Raw genomic sequence first — 23,303 nt, forward strand, 5'->3', positions numbered from 1 at the left:
GGATACAAGTGAGGAGCTGCCATCTTCTTCCTTATGTTCCTATTCTTTGTAGGCCCATATAACAAAGTTGGACCGAAGACATTGAGCCGTTCATGATGATTGCAGAATTATGTATTGTCTTAATGTGTTAAACACTAATTTAGTAAGATGATTGCGTACACTAATGGAACAAATTTATATATTTATGTCGGTGATAGTATATGCATTTGTATGAACATGGATGTGGATGTGAATTTTATTTTGATGCTGGTGTTTTGATTAAAATGATATTTTGATGTTATTTTGGTGATGAATATGAATGATTTTTGATATTTTGATGTTGGTATATGTATGCATATGGAGAACTGTAAAACTAATAACACTTGGTTGATTACATCAAGTGTAAATCTTTATCTCCATAAAACATGCACGGTTGATTATATCAAGTCAATGTACATATTCCATGGAAATGCAAAGTTGGTTTTTTTGAGGGTCAAAACCCTCAAAAAAAGTATTGAAATCCCTAAAAAAAAAAAAATTGTTTTGAGAGTCTAGATGGCCCTTGATAACTTTTGAAACAAATTTTCTCGGAACAAAAATTTCGATGGCCTACATGACCCTTGAAACAAATGTTTCATCTTTTTTGAGGGTTTCCCAGCCCGCAAAATAAGGTTTTTCTCTTTTAAAAATAAATAATTAAATAAACCCATAGCAACCCAATTGTAATGAACGAAAGCTTAATGGCTCGTTTGGTTTAGGGCTGACTCAGTTTTCATAACTTAGTACTCAATGTTCATAACTTAAACTCAAAATCCATAACTCATAACCCAAACCCTACTATCGCTCAAAAAATCCAACACTTTTGTTTGGTTACAAAACTCAGTCATATATCTTAGTTTTTAACTCCACTATTTGCTAAATTGGTGGAGTCCACCCATTCACACTACACAAAAGGTTATGGTTGATACCCGCGTCCCTTTTCTTTTTTGCTATTCATCCTTTTTCACATTCTCCCATCAGAAAACCCATAAAATGCAGAGTAGCTAATAATCGAAAAGCAAAGTCACCTCCCACTTCAACGCATGCGAAAATCGGGAACAAGTTCTCTTCTTCTTTTTAATCCTCTACCATTTTTCTATTCAGTTTTCCTTCCCTTTTAATCTCCTTACCTACGTGACTCTACACAAAGAATATGAAACCCATACACCCAAACCCAGCTCCACCACCACCAATGGCAAACCTAGAATCCACCACCACCAACAGCAAACCCAGAAACCCACAACCACAACCTCCACCACCAACATCCCTCAACACAATCACAACCTCCACCAAAAAATCCAAACAAATGCATAGAAAACCCATAACCACAAGCTCCACTAGCCCAAGTCTCAAACCATAACCACAACCAAAAGCTCAAATCCAAATCCTTAGATCAGAGACCCAAATCATGAAAATATGAAATTGAGGAGAGAGATGAACCGATCTGGCAAAGGGGAGGAGAGAGAGAGAGAGAGAGAGAGAGAGAATTCTCGCCCAAACTCAAGAGAGAGAAAATGATTTGGCAAAGGGGAAGAGAGAGAGAGCATAGGCCAAAGTGAATGAGGCTGAGATTGAACTGATCTAGGCTACCTGAACCGAGAGACTCGATTGAGAGCCATCTCACGGTGGCTCGTGGTGATTTATGGAGGAGCAATGGAGGTTTGGTGAGGAAAGAGCTCTAGGTAGTAGAAAAATTTGAAGGGGAGGAAAGATAACGGGCTAGAGAAAAAGAAATGAGGCCAAACTGATTTTTAGAGAGAGACCTGATGTGATGGGACAAGTCATACGGGTGGGTCCCATTATTTGCTTAATTTTACAAAAATGCCACCGAAACTCAATTCTCAAAAACTAAAAACATCAAAGATTTGTTTTCAATTTCCATAACTCATACTCATTTTTTTCAGTATTGAGTTATGGAAATTGAGTTAAGAAATTGATCCAAACAAACAAAGTTGGTGTGGGGCCCACAAATTTGGAAAATGAGTGATGAAAACTGAAAATTGGGTGATGAAAACCCATAAACCAAACGGGCTCTAAGCAACTGAAAGGAAATACACATGGCTAACTCATCTTATATAAAAATAGAAATAAATAAAAACAAAACAAATCTTAAAATAAAATTTTTGGTTAGTATCCAGAAATCAGTTACTAACATCAATAATTTTTCCTTCTTTGTTTCTGATAACTTAAACAAGGTAATTTTGCCTTCTTTGTTTCAGATAATTATGTTATACTATGTCCCTAGGTGTCTTATGAACAATGTTTTATTTTGGTATTTTTGAGTTTTTCTAATTTAATAAAAAATAATTTTTTTAAAGAAAAATTAAAAAAGGGAATTAATCTTTTTATCAATTTAGGGGGAGAAAATCTAGCAACTTTCCAAGCAACTACTTCTTAGTAGGGCTATCTATAGGTCGGTCTAGGTCGGGTTTGTGCTGAACCTGAAACTGACTCGACTACTTTGGGTGACAGGAAGTTTGATCCCCCCCAAAACCACAATTTGGTTCAATTTTGTTTTGGGTGGACAGCTTCAGTTTTGGTAGAAACTGATGGAGCAGCAACGACAGTGAGAACTGGCTAAATCTCAATGAGATCTCGTCAAGATTTGGCTGGATCTTGACAGATCTTGTCAAAAACTAGCCAAATCTCAACAAGAACTGGCTGGATCTCAACAGATCTTGTCAAAATTTTCCTAGATCTCGAAGGATCTCGTCAAGATCTCTCTAGATCTCAACAAATCTTGTCGGATCTGTGTTTGAGAGAGGTGGAGGTGGGTCGAGTCGCTTGAATTCGGTTTTTCATGTGAAGACCCACCGACTGACCTGCCAGTTTCAGATTCTGAACTTGGAAATCTGTCGTTAACCATCGCTAGCGTCGGGTCGGGTGGTTTTGGCAGGTGGGCCAGGTGACAGGTCAAGATGGACAACCTTACTTCCTAATAACCAAATTATAAAATAAATAAATAAAAAAAAAAAAAAAAAACTGATGATGCCTTTCAATTTGGCCAAAATCCAGCATCATAAACATAGATTTTTCATAGCAGCAGCTCTACCACCTTCCACTCACGACAGTAGAACTTTCCCGAGGAATTAGGTGTCCATGAAGCCATCAATATATATATATATATATATATATATATATATATATCATCATGGCAAACTCCGATTCCACTAATCCATATATATATATAACTGAAACCTCTGAAGCACTCACAATTTTCCACATCATCATTTTAATTTATAAAAAAAATTAATTTTTTTAACTAAATAGTGAGAGAGTCTTAACAGGAGTCTCTCTCTTTTTTCCTTAATCCTAAAGTTTGTTTTTTAATTTTAATTTTTTAAACTACATAGTGAGAGAGTCCTAACAGGAGTCTCTCTCTTTTTCCTTAATCCTAAAGTTTTTCTTTTACATGAATCTTTCTTTTTTTGAAACCTAAAGTGAGTCCTTTTAATATAAATATATATATATATATATATATATATATATATATATATATATATATATATATATATATATATATTCTAACGTGACATCATCATTTTAATTTATAAAAGTGAGAAAGTCCTAATAGGAGTCTCTCTCTTTTTTCCTTAATCCAATTTTTTTTTTTTTACGTGAATCTTAGTTTTTTCTTTTTTTGAAACCTAAAGTGAGTCCTTTTTAAAAAAAATATTCTAACGTGAGGTCTACTTAAAAAAAATTATAATTATATTTTTAATCCTAATTCTAATGTAAGTATCTAAAAAAGTCAAAATTTTCAGTTTTATATTATATTATAGATAACAATAATGATGTGGCAAACTCTAAGAATATGAAAATGAAATTTGTAGATCTACTATCAAGATAACATAGATTAGATTGATGGTGGATAGTAGATTCAATTGTAGTTGAGTATTATGTGAAGTCATCACTATAGAATAGTCCACGCTGGAATGTGTTATGTGAAACCAATGATATGAAAGAAAAAGAATTTTTCTAAACTATTATATTAAACAAAAAAATTACTTATTTTCATTTATTTTCAAGTTATACATTTTTTAAAACTAAATCATAAACCTTTAAGCAAAATAAATACTTTTAATTTTTATTTAATTATCTCGTGCATCGCACGGGTTAGTGACTAGTTATATATAATTCCAATTCTGATTTATAGGTTCACTGAGATGAATTTCCACGCTAAATCATGAGGATTGATATGATATAAGCTTTAGGTGTGAGCATGACGTGTCATTGCCTATGTCATGAAGTAACAAAACGTGACTCTTATCTTTTTTTTTCTTTTTTCTTGAACTATTCTTATCATTTGTTTCTGTATGTAATTTTTGAAATGATACTAATGAAAAAGTAAGAACAATTGAGCACTAGCATCCAGGATGAAAAAAAAAAAAAAAAAATCCTATTTTGCATCCTCAAACACTGTTTTATCTATTTTACCAATTTATTTTACAATTCACTCTACATCCCAATTTTTATTTTTATATACAACCCAATAAAATAATAAAATAATATTATTCTCTCTTTTTCCTCCCACTATTTTTTTTCTCTTTACACACAACTACTAGATTAATTTTTTTTTTTTTTTATAACTTATGAATAGTAGGTTGTATATATGCAATCTTACTATTCATAGGTTACAAAAATTTTTAAGAATACAAATTCGAATGGAGTGAGTTTTTACTATTTTAGCCTTTTATGTTATTAAATAGCAACTGAGTGGTGTTTACGCCTAATATTAATATTCTATTTCATTAATAATGGGAATAATGGTAAATGTTAACAACCTTTTCCACGCAAAATAGTTGCTAGCAGGGTAAGTAGAGTAGGGGTCAAAAAGGTCATATCCTAGCTATAAAAATGGGGTCTCTAAAAGAATTGAGGAAATATTTAATTTTATCTGCTAGACTTGACTTGACCCTGCAGATACCATAATAAGATTAGAGAATTATTGAATCCATTACATAATCATTTTGAATTGCTAAGATCATAGTATCTGGTCATACTTTGCATTCTTCAAAATTTCTCCAAGAAATGGAGAACAACTTCATGAACCACATGAGTAGGGAAGCAATTAATAATTCAGATTCACTGCTACTGGGGGTGGGAAGCACTGGTCTGAGAGAAGATATATCCCTTAACCAAAAGCTTGACTATCCCACAATTACAAGTACAAGTTCAACTCCTAATTGGGTGCTCAAGCTTGTCAATGAGTACTCCATGAAAGAAGAATCATTTGCCACCCGAAGATGTTGTCCAATGCGATGCACAATGTTCCGGGCTCCTACAAACATGAAACGAGTAAATAAACATGCCTATGACCCTGTGCTTGTCTCTATTGGCCCTTTTCATTACAAAAATGCCCTGCTACAAGAGATGGAAGAGCATAAACTCCGGTTTCTTTTCGGTTCCATGCGTTATGAAAGCAAGGAAGAAAGAGAACACTGGCTCCAACAACTTGCTGACGCCATGAAGAGGTTGGAAGGGAGAGCAGGATGGTGCTACTCAGAGGCCTTTGAACACATTTCTACAGATGATTTTGTCCGCATGATGGTCATTGATGGTTGCTTCATAATTGAGCTCTTCCGCTATTATCTAAGGAGTGGAAATGTAGCCACTAATCCATTCCAATTATTTCATTTGCCTAATTTATTTATTTATTATTATTTAATAATTCGAAATGAAGGAATTTGAAGTTTTCATCGGAAGCACTAAGAGATATTAAGATATTAGTTCAATTACAATACTTTTGAAATTTGATTGACTTTGAGGACTTCTTATTCGTATGATTTAATAGAGTATAATTAATCTATAAGTTTTGATTTTTTGCAGTAATTGAATTTTTTTTTTCTCTTAAAAAACATAAAAAATTATTTTTTTCAAGTTGGAACAAAATGAAGAATTTTATAATTTTCAGTTCAACAACATAAAGTTTAGGTCTAGTTTGTTTCAACATAAAACATTTTTCTCATTTTTGGATGTTTGGGATGGCTGAAAACTTCATCAGGCCTAAATCATACACCCTCTTTAAGACTCAAAAGTTTTGGAAATGGCTCCTAAATTTTTAAAAGTAGCACAAAAATAACTTTCAACTGTACTTTTGGGGAGGTTTCAAGTGTTTGTAGTTATGCATGTGAATTTGTGAATTTATTAGTGTAGGGGGCAAAACGAACAATTCGACTCAAACTATATAAGAACAAGTTAGAATGGAGGCTCAATACAATTAATTTGTAGAGGTGGATTGTCAAGGTCAACCCTTCAAGCCTTCGTAACTTCGTTTGATAATTTAAAGAAAGAAAATTGGCTAAGATAATAATTTTAGTAGAGAATAATAACTAGCAAGGAAATAGAGATTCATATTCAAGCTCTTCCTCTGGATAGCCAAGGAGCAACAGTTCTTAGGATATACATTTCTCAGTTACACAATTCTCAATTTCTCTCTCTATATCTCTATTTCTCCCCCCTTAGATTTTTCTGATCCCCTTTCTAGGAGGATCTTCCTTCCTATATATAGTTGCTATGATTGCTTCCAAGCCTTCTACTTGGATGGTCATTGATCCCTCCTTAGATACTTGTCCTATTACTGCTTTGTTAGTGGTGGTAGAATCGGTTGTAGGCTGTAGGCTGTGAGTGCACTGATCAGGGTTCATTTTGCTATTAATGCGGCAACCTAAGTTAGTATAGTGCATTAAATAGGGAGGTGATATATAAGTACTTTATCTAGAAGGTTCCTCCTTCCCTTTCTTGCACGCCACTACTTCCTTCCTCAGTCTTCAACCTTATAGCCTTGGTGATTTGTCCCCAATCTCCCGAGGAGTGTTTGCTCCTCGGGCTCCTTGGGCGAACTGCCTTCCTCGGTTTCACTAACTGGATTATCCTAATAGTACTAAGCCTGATATGATAAATAGTTGGACCTAGTTGTTCCTCAAGTTGAATCCATTTGGCGATCATCTTTCTTTGGGCTTCCCCCTTCCACAAGTAGTAGATAGTTTTATTATTCTTTTTTGTTGCACTTCTATTTTGACATTTTTAATTATTAGTTAAATTTTCAACAAATTTTATTTTGATTGTCCTTATTTTTAATTTTTGCATTGTTTTTTTAATATTAATATTTTAAAGTTGTGAATTAACGTTTTTATTTAATATTTATATATAATTATATGAAAGTTTGGGATTTTTTCATATGGGTCAAACTTTTAATAAAAATTAGAGCATTTTCAAGAACACAACTAAATACAAATAATTATCCCTAAATTTTTTTTCAATTGAAATTATTTTAACAAAATTTTTTATCCCAAACCCTTAAACTCAATTCATTCTCTTTTCTTTGGGGGGAACAAAACTAGCTTCTAAACCAGTAAAAAAAAAAGATGTATACGAAACAAAAGAACATGTTGCAAGTCATATAATTAAAGACCTTTTTCCTTGTTGCCTTATACTGGGAATCATATATAAACACCTTTTTCCCTTGATTATGACATTAAAAAAAAAAACCTAGAAATGATCAAGACTAACATTTTCTTCAAAAGAAAAAAAGGAAAAATGATTAAGATTCCCCTTTCATTACGAAAGCAAGTCAAGTAAAAAAGGAACCCCCACTTATAATCCAAAAAACTAAAATATTGATGTTTCTAGATGATAAGAAAAAAAAAAATTTTAAATAAATAAATAAAGTGGGGAAAGTGGAAACCTACATTTTATTGAAGGAAATTTTGTTAATCCAATGCATCTTCTTGCAGGAAATTTTAGATGATCCCATCTTCAGAACACGTTGGAAGCTACCTGTTATTAGGTTGGATTTGGTGAAGCTCGAAAACCAACTACCATTTTTTGTCCTACAAGAATTATATCAACTCACAAGCTTAGGCCATGAGCCTCCTCTCATTCATGTTGCACTTAAGTTCCTTGACCCTTTACTCACTCGAGCACAAAAAACACCAATACAAGACCACTTTCTTGAACAAGCACCTGACCATTTACTTGCACTTTTTCACTCAACTTTCAAACCCATATATCATCATCCCCTTCCAAGCTCTTTTGGGTCACTGATGCAAGAGAAAAAGTGTTTAATACCTAGTGTTAGGGAGCTCCAACGAGTTGGGATTTTCTTAAAGAGTGGAGAGGGTGACCTATTAGACATCAAATACCATAGCCACCACATGACATTCTTGACTGGTAGGGCTTTACTAGAGATTCCTCCTCTTTTCATTGACCATAAAACTGGACCTATATTGAGAAATCTTGTTGCCTATGAACAATGCGATAAAATTGTACGACCTTATTTCACATCTTATATTATGTTCTTCGATGGACTTGTGAACACTCCCGAAGACGTTCAAATTCTTCGTAAGAAGAAGATCTTTTATCATGTTCTGGGCAGCGACAATGAAGTTTCTGAGCTTCTCAATGATCTTACCAAGGATGTTGCTTATGATTGGCATGATTGCTACCTTTCTCCACTGATACACAATATTTATCTACGTAGCAATAAGGCGTACCTCAAGATCCAGGCAGCGATAAGACGTGAATATTTTTCTTCACCAGTCAATTGTATATCATATCTTATCACGTTTCTTTTATTGTATCTTACGGTCATTCAGACCATGTTTACTGCTATTGCTTACATTAGACCACGCCCATGATAATTAAATTTCAAGTAGGATTGAATTGTATCATAATTTGCTGTTACCCTTGTGACTATTAGTATTTCTCAAGTAGTAACATTAAGATGTATTTAACAAGATTGTGGCCTGGAAAGGAAAGTGTTTCTTTGTTGCTGTGCTTTGTTATTATTTTATTTTGTAATCACTAGATCATGGAACGCACTCGTGTGCAATACAGTATTTGGGGGAGCCGCTGAAATTGTCCCATTCTTCAAGTGTTTTAAAGGTTTTCAAATAGCTATTCAATAATTAGAGGTAGAGACTAATCAATAAAATCAAAATCCTTTGTTCTTGTTTTCTCAAAAAAAAAAAAAAAAAATCCTTTGTCCTTGACATTAAAAAAAAAAAAAAGACCGTTGTCCTCCGATTTATGTCATAGAGTCCTTAACTTACAACTATTAAATTCCCCCCAAAAAATTTGCGCATTAACATTTTATTTTACTTAAGAAAAATAATTAACAAAAAAAAACTATTTTTCCATTTCCTATCTCACTCTTTCTGGAATCACCTTATCACCATAATCAATTAAACAAACAGGATTCCGGTGCAGATCTGGGATTTGGGATTTGGGAAGGTCTTTTTTTTAAATAGTTAGATAGTAGAGGAAGGAGAGATAGAAGTATGATTTGAATCAAAACTACACGAACCCTCAAAAGATATCATTACTACTAAGTTGTTACTCGAACCCTTCTTACATGGGAAATTAAGAAAGTTGGATTGACTAATCTAATACACTTACAATAATGCTATAAATGCAACAAAATTTCACATCTTTGTTTACAATATCGAAGGCAGTAGATGTTGGAGCATTTTAATATTAATTAATTAAAATGAATAAATATTACAATTTAAATGTAAAGTTGTGGGAGTGAATATGAAAAATGAGGAGTTAGTGAAAATGTTTAATTCTACATTGAAAATGAGAGAGACTATTCTATTTTTTTTAATTGTAGTGATTAATGTGCTAATATAAATTTAATCAAATATTGGGCTAGATACATACTCCAAGAGGGAGGTGAAGGGTGGAGGTATCAAAAATCCATCAAATTAATATTAAGCAATTAATCTTGTAACACTCACTACATCAAAATAATAGACCTAATCGCGACTCAGTCCAAATAGTGTTGTGTAATTTCTCTCTTTAAATTAATAAGATTTAGAAGTATTATTCAGTTTCTCTTTGTGTTATTTCTATTATCATTGTGTTTGCACCAACAATAAATAATAACAGTGTCTTATTAATTTTTAATGAGACTATTATTAACATCAATTTTATAGTACAACTGTAACCCATCTCCTCAGAAATTGTAAAAAAAAAAAAAGGTTGTACATCTAGATGAACTCACACATCTCTGGATGACTTATTAGAGGTATTTAGAAATAGGCTAAATTACAAAATACAGTTTCAAACTTTGCTCAAAATTTAATCCAGTCATATAAATTTTGCTTCATTAATTTTCAATCCTACAACTTTTACTTTTATTTAATATAGTTCTTATAATTCCATCATATTTTGTCTTTAAGGGCCCTAAAAATGACATTATTTTGGTATTTTTGAGTTTCTTAAATTTTAAAAGCATATTAAGAAAACAAATAAAATTTTTTGATTAAAAATAGAAAATTGATTTTTGTTGGGGTCAAATTAAGGGAAGAATACTTTTTTTTTTTTTTTAAAGAGTCCATAAACTTTCCAAAAAACTACTTCCTAGTTCCTAGTGACCAAACCAAAAAAAAAAATGATTCTTTTCAATTTGGCCAAAACCTAACATCATCAAATCAAATGTTTCACTCCTCCACACACACATTCTTTCTCTCACCCTCACAACCACCATTCACAATGGTTCTACCATCATCCACCCCACGGTTGTTGTAGCTAGACTTGAAGTTTGTCACAAGGCATAAACAGATCCCAAGGAATTTGGTGTCCATCGCCACAGATGGGGGAAGTCACACATGATACCTCATATAGGGGAGAACTCCGATTCTAGATTATCTACCCATGCCTCCCAAATTTTGGAACATCTCGCTCTTCAATAACAATGATTTTGGATCACCAAAAATGTGTTGAGGTTTATGTCCTAAAATCCAATTTATTGGCATATCATAAATAATTAATTTGTTTAATTATATAAGACCATTTATAAATGAACTAATGAGACATTTTCTTAGTCCATCAAATGCATAATATGTGATTTATGTGAAAAGTCACAGAAAATATAAATTACAAGTTCTTTGTAAACTTAAAATGTAGTTTGTAGTCGGTAATGAAATTGGGTGTTTCATCTGCGAAAACTATAGTATATCAACTAAAATGAATTATTTTAATCATGAAAATAGAGATTTCCAGTTGGTATATTGATATGTTTTAATTACACTCCATAAGATGTGTAATTAAAACTTATGCTAAATAAACATCTTCCATAGTCATAGTAAATATTGAATAGACAATTATTTTAATTACACAGGTTCATCACCAATAACACATGGTTGTAAATGTGAGTACAAGCTACATTGCAAATTAGTTCCATGTACAAAATTGTTGAATACAAACAGGTGAATATGTCACATTCCTCCCAACAAAAGAATTTAGCGGACAACAAAACCATGTTCACATGCTTCCTGAATCAATATTGACAAATGAAATCCCTCCACATCCTCTTAGCTATATAATCCCTAAACCGGCCTATTTGTCTTTGTGCCCCTTATGAGAATTCCTCCAGATTTTGAGGATTGGTACTACCACTTGTTAGAGTTACTTTCATTGGGGTCCGATTACTTTATGTCTTACAATGAGCATTCTCTCATATATAAAATGCTACAACACAAAATACACCTATTTTTTGCTTGAACCAAACAACCTCTAAATACCCTTGAGAGAGTTCTCCTACTAAACAGATAACTTAAAAGTGGGGCTCATAGTTTTGAGTGTTTAAACTTTAAGGGATGTTTGGTAGAGTAATTTGAGATGAGATTTCTGTAGTTTTTTGAAATTTGTGTGGGTGTAAAAATGTGTAAAAATATATATAAAATTATTTAAAATGTAAAAATATGAGTTTGAAATTGTGTAACAAACCGTCCTCTAATACTGCTACCAAATGGGTCTTTAATTTGTAATCAGTCCTCAAACTTTTGCATCTCCACTATGGGCCGTAGACATCAAATTTTAGAGCTCTCTCTTCTTGGGCAAAGCTGTTTGTTTGACAGACTTTGGGCCGAGTAAGATCAGCTTCCTGTGGGCCCTTCCCCTCTAAGCTTGTGAGGTTGTGACTCACAAGCTCTAGATCCCTGATACTTCCATACGGATACGATTCTAATAAACAGACAACAAGGTTCAAACTCAATAGAGTGAATACCAAATTTACATAGCTGTCTGAACTTTGATATCCAAAAACAGAAAGAAGAAAAAGACATACAAGAATTCCGCAGAGTTAATTTTATGACTATGATGAATATGGCTTCGTCAGTTATTGTCCATAACATGTGCTCCATTCCACTAAATTCTCCAAAAGGTTACAAAAATGAAAATTTAACTCTCACCCACTCCCAATTTCTTTCCTCCAAATCCCTTTTGAATTTAAACAGACCTTCTTTGCTCTCAACTATCCATATTAAGAATCGTACAATCCAATCATCTCGCTCAGCAGCATCCATTGTCTTCGCTGCACAGTCCAACTTTTTGAAAGGTAAGCTCCACTCACTTTTTTTTTTTTTTTTTTTTTGTGGATGTTTTTTGAATTTACTGAATTGATCCTATCTGGTTTGCGGACTTTTTGATTATTTCTGAATTGGTTTCATTTGACATTTGTTACTTAGTGACTGAAACAGTAAAAATTTTGATGTCTCATGCTGGTTAATAGGATAATTTGGTAATTGTGAGTAAGCACTCTAATTTAGTTACTGCTTGATTATGGCAATCTTTTTAATAGATTCCTATGGAGAAATCTAGAGCTTGTGCAATTAAAAAATCCCATGAAAGTTTGATGGTTTTTTTTGGTTGGGTAAGATGTTGAAGTCACTAAAATAAGATGAAACCATGACATAACTGTTAAGAGGAGATTCAATTTGAACAATGCCTTCTTAGCTGCATTTATCAGTTCCTTTTTTATATATATACAAATTAATAATAACACCATCTCAAATTGCTTTGTCACATAAAATCATCAAACACAACCTTGTGAATAAACAAATCCACCAGAGTCTAGAGTAGAATTCCATAAGGGTTGTCTTAATTTGGTCAAAAAATAAGCAACTATTGTCTTCAATATAAATATGAAAAAGTTGACCCCCCCTGCATGGTTGAATAAGCTGCATTATATTTTTGAATAAAATTTCCCTGGAACAATCTACTTGCTGATAAATTGAAAATCACGATTGTCTTGTCACTTCTACGTGCAAATGCTTTAAAACTTGCTTGCCAATACCTGTATCCAAGCCCTCTCCTAAAAATGTTCCTCAACATAAACTGACTAATACATCTAGTTTCCCTTTTCAATTACACCCTTATTAATGCAACTAAGCACTTACGTAAGGATGTTTTGGTTATTTTCTTGTAAACTTTTGCAACATATGCATATGAATCACATAAGCTAGTGCCCAAGAGCTTTGTATTCAGTGTTTAAAATTTTAGTTGCTACAATAAAAGGACTCTAGTGCCATGTATATGAACCATTCCTTGTTGATTTAATAGTTAATACCAAGTAATGGGTGTGCCAAGTGGTGGGTTTTTCATGTTTATGGCAAGCAGATTTGCTAAGGAAGTTTTTTGTTTTTTCACATTCTGTTGTTGGCAATACTACATAATTATAGCTGATAGGAAAGAAAATCTTCTCATCAAGGTTTGTTCCACCTGAATTTTGTGATAGAGAATTTGCCAATTTTTATGTGTGATAAGTTGATCCCTGTTATTTTGAGATCATATTTAGTATTAAGAGTTTTCCTTGAATTGGTACCACTCTCGGGGCCTGCACAAAAACAATGCTTTGCCCCCTAATGTCCAATCAACTAATGTGCCTGAACACATTTCAAGGAAAATCATCTATCTCTGGGTTTGAGTGGCATTTCACCCTAATAACAACAATTTCTACCCTCTGTCCCTGTTCGCTTTCCAGAACCTGTGGAATTATGGAGGATCATAGTTGTTTGAGTCTTATTACCAATAGATAGATTTCCTCACCCCATCAATTGTTATGACGCAGTTGGGAGCATGATGAAAAAATAACACACTCCAATTTATTTCAAATATGAAGTTTCTTAGAGGAGAACAAAGGAAAAACCTCTTCATTGATGCTTAATCAAGCAAATGTTAAAGTTCTCAAAAGAATGTAGAATCAAAAGGGAGTTGTTATTAGCCAATGAACTCTAGCTCAAATAGCACCATAAGAGTGGATAAAGGGCAGGGTTTTAGGTTCAAAACCCACTAGGTGTATGTGTGACTTATCAATAAATCAAAAAACCCCTTAATTAAGTTTAGTCCTATTCATACATATCGGCATAATTTCATAATTTAAAATATTTGAAAAGACTAATAAGAATAGTATCGCTCCTGCATCAAGATGTCAGTCAAGTTCCATGGATGGTCCCTCGCCTTTCACATATCATGGGGATTGAGCATAACTTATTTAAAATTTAAAATTTAGCTTAGAGCCAGTTTTACTTTTAAATATAATCTTAAATCTTGACAGAACGTGATTTTATCCAAGAGGCCTAGCTAATATTGATGGGCTGGGTTTGTTGAAGTAGGTTTTGATGAATATCTCTGTCTGATGTGATGCATTTGTATTATCTAAAAAGGTTCTGTGCCAGCATTGAATTTGTAGTTGGTCATTGTAAATCAGAGTGAACAATTAAGGTAGCTTTCTGCATTGCATGAGTTCCTACTTCCTTTTGCATGAGTTCCTGCTTCCTTTTGCTGGTATGTTTTGAATGTGCTAACTTTCAATTTGATCTTTGTCAAATAGTTATTCAAACAGTGTGGAAGGTTGGAAAGGATGGAGTTGAGGCAGGAACCAATTTGGTGCCCGTAAGTTTATTTTGTTTCACTTCCAAGTCTACACTAACAAACTAATTAGCAGTTTTATGTATGATTGAAAGTTTGAAACCATCCTTTATTTTCTCAATGGATGATCTAAATTAGTTTTCTTGTCTACATCTTTCTGTTTCTAGGATTCTGTACCAAGACCAATAGCAAGGATTTCTGTCACAGTAGTTGCACTGACTATTTCACTCTTTGTTCTCAAGTCTTTCCTGTCTACAGCTTTCTTTGCACTGGTATGTTGTCTACTTCCTTCCCATCTGTAAGGATTGATGATTGCTTATTCCATTTGATCCTTACTGCTGCATATTCTGCATATGAAGTGTACTTCTTATCTTTTAAATGAATGCAATTCAAAGCTAATGCAGTTGGTTTAATCTAACAAGAACTAGCAGATGGCTTTTTTGGGGAAAGCCAATTCCTTTTTAGCTTGATTATGCATGGTACTCATACAATAGTGTTGTTTCAGTAACAAGTTTTTTCCCTTTTTTTTTTTTACTGATTTTTTACTTTGGAAGCAGCAGTGCACTATCTCTCTTTTAATTATTAAGTTCTTTTTGCATAAAATGCATTTTTTAGATTTTTTTTTTTTTAAATATCTCTTAGGAATGAACATATAAGCTTGCAGTGAGAAGTTTGCCTTTGCCACTCAACTCAAAGCTGCCAAGATTTGAGTCACAGGCACATGTATCTTGGTTTGCATGGTGATAAGTCCATGAACTCAGAAACTTCTTACATTTTAGTCCCAGGGACACAAAAAAAGAAAAGAAGTAAAGAGTAGAAAGATATGTGCTTCAGGTCTGTTGATATTTTCTTAATTAAGGAAAAATTTCTTAATCTTACCAAAAAAAAAGAAAAATTTTAAGCTGATCTGTCTTTACTGATGCAGGACAACACTGGGGGGGAGGAGGGGACTACAGTTTACACTACTGTAGCTGTATTGTTTGCAGTACCATATTGGCCTAGTATATCTAACATTAATTAAGGGTATTTGAGTATTTTTGGTTTCTTTTAATAATGCACGGTTAGGATTAGTCTAATTGAAGGGTCATGACTAATTCTTTCCAGGGTTGCAGAGTCTTGTCTACTTTTTCTTTTTTTAATAACTTAGTGAACTTTTCTAAAGAAAAGCCTTTTGGACTTGCCTCTAGCTAGAAAACCTACAGGCAACTAACCCAACCTACTAGAACCAGTTGTTGGATAATCCAAGGGCAAGCAGTTTATGTTATGGATAGAAGATTTTAATGCCATTTTAACCTCTGGACCTTTTGACATCAATGAAAATTATCTTTGGTTTCTAGGTTCTTTGCAGCACACTAGGGTTTGCTTAATGAAGCACTCAAGAAGTCCTCTTTGTTTCCTTCTAAAAAAACATAGACTTCAGTGGAAAATTATACTAAATCATTCTCATTGCACTCCCAATAAAAAGGAGTGTTGCGATAGATTGATAGCCAATTTCAAAATTTAGTCGCATTATTATGAATGGGACATTTATAGACAACTTGGGGTGTTCCCTAGTAGCAATTTATGTGACCGATCATAATTTTTATTTTGAGAATCTATAACTGACCATTTGACCCCAAAATTTTGGGACTAAGGGTTTATTCGTTGTTATTGCTGTTCTCGATTGCATAACTTTTTGCCAAGAGCCTTTTACTTCAACTAACACCTCTTAATGTTTCTAACGAGACGTTCAAGATTCAAATCTCCCCTTCCTTTATTATAGTTATTGAATTATCAAACTGAAAAAAAAAAAAAAAAAAATTTATTCACCTTTGGGTCAAGAAGATCTTCTTAAGTATGCTAAAGTATTAAACATGTTTCTATCTCAGAATTTGTGTATTTGGATAAATGAGGTTTGTTTAAATTGAAAGTCGAAAAAATTAGTAAGTAATGAATTTTATCTAAGAAAGAGGTTATAAATATTATTATTCATACAACTTAGTATGGTGATGTCTGTAAAATACAACACTTCTTTTGTACAAACTTCATAATGAATAACACATACTAAAGAGCTTAAGGTTCCTTTCAAATTTAAGAGACTTCATGACCTGAACTGCATAAAATGGGATAAACATAGCAAGTTCCTGTTAGTCCTTTGAGCATGAAATTAACTGCTACTACTTCAACCTAAATAGTCTACTCCTTCAAATATAGGCAAGATCCAGTCACCTGCATGTGAATGAACATATAATCTATGACCTCAGTAGATTAAAATATCATTGCACTACACCCTGGTTATGGAGATGAAACAATATATCAATCTCTTTATACATCCAGTAATATGTTCCTCTCTTAGTCAGTCCAACACCCTGCTAATATCTTTTATACATTTTTTCTCTTTGAGCTATTATTAGTATGCTCACATGCGGGCAGTCATTCATTCATTTGGTAATAATAACTCCTTTCATTTGTTTAAATCGGAAATTCAACTCCCATTATGATTCTTATGGGAAAATATTTAGTACTCTTTTTGTATAACACAACTAATTGCCAGAAACTCTCCTAAATATTCACTTATTTGACTTCTGATGACTCCTTAACATTCACTTCTGACTTCTGAGATGCATTGGTTATAGAAAGAATTTTTTATTTCTATTTTCTTTATGTAAATAGTTAAGGCACAATTCTTCAAAAGTGGACTATTTTGAGAATCAGTAGTTCACTTCTGCACTTCCAAATATAATAAAAAATAAATAAAAAAATCATCTCTCAATTAATTATATTCTGTTTCTAGAAGGGGCTGAAAGAAAAGATAAGGTAAGAAGGGCATAGGGGATGGGGGATTTGTCGAAGTTTCAAGTAATGACATGATATAATAGTCAATGTTTATAAAGTGATTTTTCATCCTCAAATTTTAATGGCTAGAAGTAATACATTGCTTGATTTCAGGCCACGATGGGACTCATATATTTTGCATTCATAGCTATGAATAAAGATAATGGACCAAAAGGGGGTGGAGGGCCTGGAGGCACCACCTCTACGGAGGACTCTCTAGAAGAAGCGAAAAGAATAATGGAAAAGTACAAGTAAAATAGGCAATGAGTAAGTATGCTGGTTCCCCATTATTCAATTTACATATGCTACTGTTTTCTCATGTAAAGTTGTGGCAGACATGAGGGAACAAGAAAGGAATATAAGCATACCTTCTTTTCTTTTCTTTTAAATTGCTTGAATCATATCTCAAGTTTATAGATGCTTCTATACTTTGCCAAAATCATATCTTGAGTTCTGCAAAGCTTTATAATATGTCCAATGGTTTTAAGTTGAGTCAAATTGAGCCTATAATCTCGGATGAATCTCACTACAAATACAATGTCATTTTCTGTTTATCTTGCATTTGAGTTGCTGTATGGGGGGGAGTTCTAATGTTATGCATACACAAAATGGTCTCTGCATGTTTTTGTTAGTTATTATTCAGATATTGGTATTCCTTCCATTAGAACTAGCCCATCCCCTTTCATCACCTATTTATTTCAAGATGAGGATCATTGCTGTTTATGCACTCATGTAGAACATTACCAGGCAATCCAACACCCAATCTGCCAAGACGATAAGCCTATTCACATGTGTATTGTACTATTGTTTCACTTTTTCAAGTCCATCCATAAGCTTTGCTCTAATATGCTTATGAGAATGGTCCAGCTAACTTGATCATCAGGCTGCTATCTGAGTCTACATTAAAGCAGTCATATCATAAGATATAAAATGAATGCTTCTTTCTCTACAAATCCGAGTCATGATTAGGATGGTCAAATTTTTGTTACGACACCAGCAAGCATACAATCACACTCCCATCTTTTCTTTGAAAAATTATAATATAAAAATTTTCTTGGAGCTCTTGCGAAATAAGAAAACAGGTGGGCCATGATTTGTCAAAAATTGGTGGACACAGCAATAGAGAACATCTAAAAGTTTGATTGGAACAATGCGGACAAAAGGATTTGGTTATCACTTATTTGTCACAATTCCATTCTTGATAATTGTCAAAGAAAGATATTCGTTTCCTGTCACAATTTAATATCATGATCTCAACATCTTCTTCAGTATTATTTCTCCAAATTGCCCCATAACCTTCTGTTATCTGATCAATGAACCATCTAACAGGTTCTCCATAAACATTCATTTACTTTTCAAAAGAAAGTCGTATTACTGTGAGTTTAGATGAGCTGGAGGTGAAAATATGGTAGAATTTTAAGCTTAAAACAAACAGGGATTATACAATATGGAAATGAAAGTGCCTGGTACAAATTTGGCAGTTCTATACAACACAACTTTCATTTAGATTCCAGAAAAATACAATACCTCAGCACCTGAATTAATTCTCAAAGTACAAGTTACTATCATACATGATGTATGTATATGCGTCTCAGAAAGAGAGAGCACAACCCGGGCTTTTGGGGCCCATTATTTCTATATGATTACATTTAAACGGCCAGAGGATGGCCCATTCCCATAATACATAAAAGGATCCTGGTTTAGTAGTGCCTGTAAAAGTACTACACCCATGACAATTTCACAACAAAGCTTACTATTAATAATCTCTACATAGGTTCGTTGTGAAAATGTTGTGTTTATAGCTTTATTCATAAAAGATAAATTAAACCTGAGAATCCAGGTTCAAAAACCCGTAGTTATTTCTTAATTCTGTCGAAAACTCTATTCTTCCATACTAATTATACACCGCAAACCCTCTCCCTTCAACATGTACTCGAAGGCCTTATTGATGTCGGAGAAAGGGACCCGGTGGGTTATAAATTTCTCCACTTCCAATTTCTGCAAGGAAAATTTTAAAAATAAAATAAGGTAATTTTTTCCTCTTTGTTTCTTCATGACATTAGACAAGTATTTAAATACCCAATACTCGTTAAAGCATGAGAAAATGAGAGTACCTTGTTCATGTACATGTCAACAACTGAGGGAAGGTCAGTCCGAGGTTTGTAGTTTCCAAAGAAAGTTCCTTTGAGTGTCCTCTCATTAAGCACATTAATGGGCTTGGTCATGAACACCGCATCCTTGTTGGGCACCCCTACGAGCACAGCTACACCCCATCCCTGCATTAACCAAAAAAACAAGAATCAGATTAAAGTTTTGACTGTACTAGAGTACCAAGCCAAGTATTGGCCTAAAAATGATACACACTCTCCAACTATAACTACTCTATAATTAAAAGAACAGGGAATATTATAAGCAATTCTTGAAGGACAGCAACTTGGTACTTTCGGAGTATAGCGACGTAGTATTCCCTCCTATGATATGAATGATAATTTACACAATAAATTTAAAGAAGGGATCTACTACTATCTAACAGGGGGGGAGTATCACATTGTTGTACTGATAGTATTGAATAATTATCATCCAAAGAATAGACATTCAAGCTACTTTAGTTTACATTGTTATCATAGAACCAACCAATGTCAGACCAAGCTCTACCTTTATTATTACCAATAAATAAGAAGAGTTAATTGTTAAATTATCTAGAAAGCATACATCATGAACACACTCAAAAGCAGAGATCATGGCATTGATGTTGCCGGTGCACTCTATACTCCTGTCAACTCCACCATTTGTCATCTCAGCAATAACCTGAGTAATTACAAAGTATTAGAAATCTAAAATATGACTCACTTATACTATGGAAATTGATGCAGCAAGATACTATAGGAAAAGTGAACTTCAGAATACAGGAGAGTTTTACACCTCTTGAACTGGTCTGTCGTGGTCCTTTGGATTTACAAACTCAGTTACTCCAAATTTCTTGGCTAGCAATAAGAGAGAGAATCATAAAGCTCAATATCCTGGAAAATAAAAACTCAATGAACAAAAATGATGAAAGAGTACCTACCTTCCTCATACCTCTTGGGATTCAAGTCAATCCCAATAATCCTTGATGCCCCAGCAATTCTTGCACCTTCAGCAGCCTAAAGAAATAGAACAGAAGTAAATTAAAGTATAGAAAGGATCCAAATCTTACAAAAAGAATAAACAGAACAAAGATTTCAAACAAAATTTTCCATAACATACAGCCAGCCCAACAGCTCCAAGACCAAAAACAGCAACTGTAGATCCCTTCTTTGGTTTTGCAACATTCAAAGTTGCACCTAATCCTGAAATTTTTATTTTTTTTAAAATTCAGATTTTACATAAACCTCTAGGTGGAAGTTTCAGATGTAATACAGAAATCACCAATACAAGATTTCATTGGACATAAAACCTGTTGAGATGCCACAACTGAGGATGCAGACCTTATCCAAAGGTGCTAGCGGACTAATTTTAGCTAGGCATCCTGAATGAATAACAGTATACTCACTGAATGTGGATGTACCAAGAAAGTGATTTATAGGAGTCCCACTGATAGAAAACCTGGATTTTCCATCATTAAGCATAACTCCTCTGTCTGTATTTATTCTCAGAAGGTCACACATATTGCTTTCCTCAAACTTGCAGTGCCTGCAGTCCCCGCACTCTCCAGTGAACACCGGAAGCACGTGATCCCCAACTTGGAGGTCTGATACACCTTCCCCAACGCTTTCTACAACCCTGTTAGAATAAAATCTTGGCAATGAACATGCTATTGCATTTACGACAAACTATAGTAAAATACATAACTGTATAAATTCATCATTTAAGAAAATGAACGAAGAACAGAATCAAGACTCAAGTTGTAATTAGACACTTCACAGGGACAAAATTATCTTATTTTTTTCTAGTAGTCAAATGCAGGATCTATGTGCTTGTCATTGTTTTGAGCATGCAATCCATCTTGATGATGTGAAACTGCTGCAAATTCTTTTGTGCATTTCTTATGATGACTTGTTTTCTTCATAATGAATCATTTCATCATGTAACACCTTCATTCTAGAGGATTTCTGCCCCAAAAGCTTCTAAGATATTCATCACGCCTGCAAGCCCCACGCGCAGGGGGGGAAGCTTTTTAGATAACCCATATAAGTACTAAATGAATAATGGGATTAATTGGCAAAATTGTCCGTGTGGCCTGCTGCATTACTTGAAGACTCATACTACTGCAGTATTCAAACATAACAGATCTCACGGACATAGATCATGGCTAATTCCATCAAAAACCTAAGATTTCTCACTCAGAAAATTTGCTTAGGGAATGTGGCACTCAGTGTAAAGTATTACTAATTAAAAACAAATATGCCATAGCAATATAAATCTACAACTTACCCAGCTGCTTCATGGCCAAATATTCGAGGAAACAGTGGATTCTGGCCCTGAAAATTAAAGAGAAAATGAAAAAATGAAAAAATGAAAAACAAAAGAGAGAGAGAAATTAATTGCATTCTCAAACGATTAATAATAAAAGCCAACTCAAACTGTTGTTTCAAACAAGAATCACCAAGTTTACGCCTTTGTTTTCATATGAAGAGAAATTAAGGCCAGAAGGTATTGACTCTATTAGATAATTTAGATTCCATGACATATGAGTTGTAATGACAATCACAAACTGGACAATTAATGTATTCAAGAAGGAAACAACGGACGCCACTTTTTTGTAGTATAGAGGCCAACTGCATTTGTTGTAAATAATACATCAATCTACTTTTAGCACAACATGGAGGTCCAGGAGATTTTCAACTACCATATTCCTAAGTTAGTCTTAAATTTCACTTTACTGTGAAAGGCTGAACCAAGATATCTCTATCGAATTGAGAGTGAGAACTGTGCAATTTCATAACATATGACTCTGTAGCAAGTAGCAACTGTATTCTTTTAAAGAAATATGTAGAAAGGAATCCATTAGGAAAAAAAAAATTGATACAAAAACATTTCATATCCAACCTTGGCCTCCCAGAAATAGAGATCGGTATGGCAAAGTGAAGTATATTTGATCTTGATCCTCACTTCCATAGCCTGTGGTGGAGCCACCTCCACTTGCTCTATCACCAGTGGCTTCCCTGCCTCCCACGCAATGGCGGCTTCAAATAAATATGCACAAAATCCACACCTCCAATTATAATTCGAATACATTGAGCACATACATAGTCCTAAAATATAGTGAACAAAAAACCCACTTGACCAAAACAAAAGATTATAACCACCAAAAAGCACAGAAATAATAAAATAAAAACAAAAAGTAAATGCATGATAAAATATAAAAGTGTTCATACCTTTGCAGGGAATCACAAGGCCAGAAGTAGTAGACATGGTTGGTTCAATTTCAGAATGAATGAAGCGAAAATGTTTCTGTGTGAGGAGTTTAGAGTTATGAGCATAGGAATAGGACACCAAAGAACCCAACCGCTTATACATTTATGTATTACTGTGCACAGATATTTTTTTGATGACACTGTGCACTGATACAACTTACAGTCAAACTCAAACACTAATTGCTGTTGGCTGCCCATGGATTTACAAAGCCAAAAATATAAACCGCTCCGATTAGGAAGGCAGCACGCAAAGTTTATAGGCATATATTCCATTTGCTTTCTCTGTAAAACTGCGTAATAAGTAGGCTTGCTTTCTGTGGATTGCCAAATACTTTGCTCCTTTCCAGACACAACATTGCTAAACCAAAAATTCTTATGATTTGGATTCAATACCTTACACGATTGTTAAGTTTTAATGTT

At 33.7% G+C, this 23,303-nt stretch overlaps 3 protein-coding genes across 4 annotated transcripts; 2 read left to right on the forward strand and 1 right to left on the reverse strand.

The window, feature by feature from the left end:
* The first annotated feature begins 5,049 nt into the window (after window positions 1-5,049).
* LOC142618255 (UPF0481 protein At3g47200-like) lies at window positions 5,050-8,673 on the forward strand. The gene is made up of 2 exons (XM_075791162.1): window positions 5,050-5,625; window positions 7,755-8,673. The coding sequence occupies exons 1-2, from the start codon at window positions 5,050-5,052 to the stop codon at window positions 8,655-8,657; spliced, it is 1,479 nt and encodes a 492-aa protein (XP_075647277.1). The 3' UTR covers window positions 8,658-8,673.
* A 3,303-nt stretch (window positions 8,674-11,976) lies between these two features.
* On the forward strand, window positions 11,977-17,876 carry LOC142618867 (uncharacterized). The gene is made up of 4 exons (XM_075791904.1): window positions 11,977-12,361; window positions 14,636-14,697; window positions 14,841-14,945; window positions 17,602-17,876. Exons 1-4 carry the CDS (start codon window positions 12,115-12,117, stop codon window positions 17,740-17,742), a joined length of 555 nt encoding a protein of 184 aa, XP_075648019.1. The 5' UTR covers window positions 11,977-12,114; the 3' UTR covers window positions 17,743-17,876.
* A 1,092-nt stretch (window positions 17,877-18,968) lies between these two features.
* LOC142621336 (alcohol dehydrogenase-like) lies at window positions 18,969-23,070 on the reverse strand. Of its 2 annotated transcripts, none has more exons than XM_075794654.1 (10): window positions 22,845-23,070; window positions 22,516-22,652; window positions 21,901-21,947; window positions 21,020-21,249; window positions 20,734-20,816; window positions 20,555-20,630; window positions 20,410-20,471; window positions 20,200-20,295; window positions 19,602-19,763; window positions 18,969-19,485 (listed from the first exon to the last, which is right to left on the reverse strand). In XM_075794654.1, the coding sequence occupies exons 1-10, from the start codon at window positions 22,984-22,986 to the stop codon at window positions 19,369-19,371; spliced, it is 1,152 nt and encodes a 383-aa protein (XP_075650769.1). In that variant the 5' UTR covers window positions 22,987-23,070; the 3' UTR covers window positions 18,969-19,368. The 2 variants fall into 2 exon arrangements, with proteins under 2 accessions (XP_075650769.1, XP_075650768.1); XM_075794653.1 differs by having other exon boundaries at window positions 20,924-21,249; window positions 22,845-23,069.
* Window positions 23,071-23,303: the final 233 nt, after the last annotated feature.

Source organism: Castanea sativa, chromosome 12 (assembly GCF_040712315.1).
Source record: "Castanea sativa cultivar Marrone di Chiusa Pesio chromosome 12, ASM4071231v1".
NCBI lineage: Eukaryota > Viridiplantae > Streptophyta > Magnoliopsida > Fagales > Fagaceae > Castanea > Castanea sativa.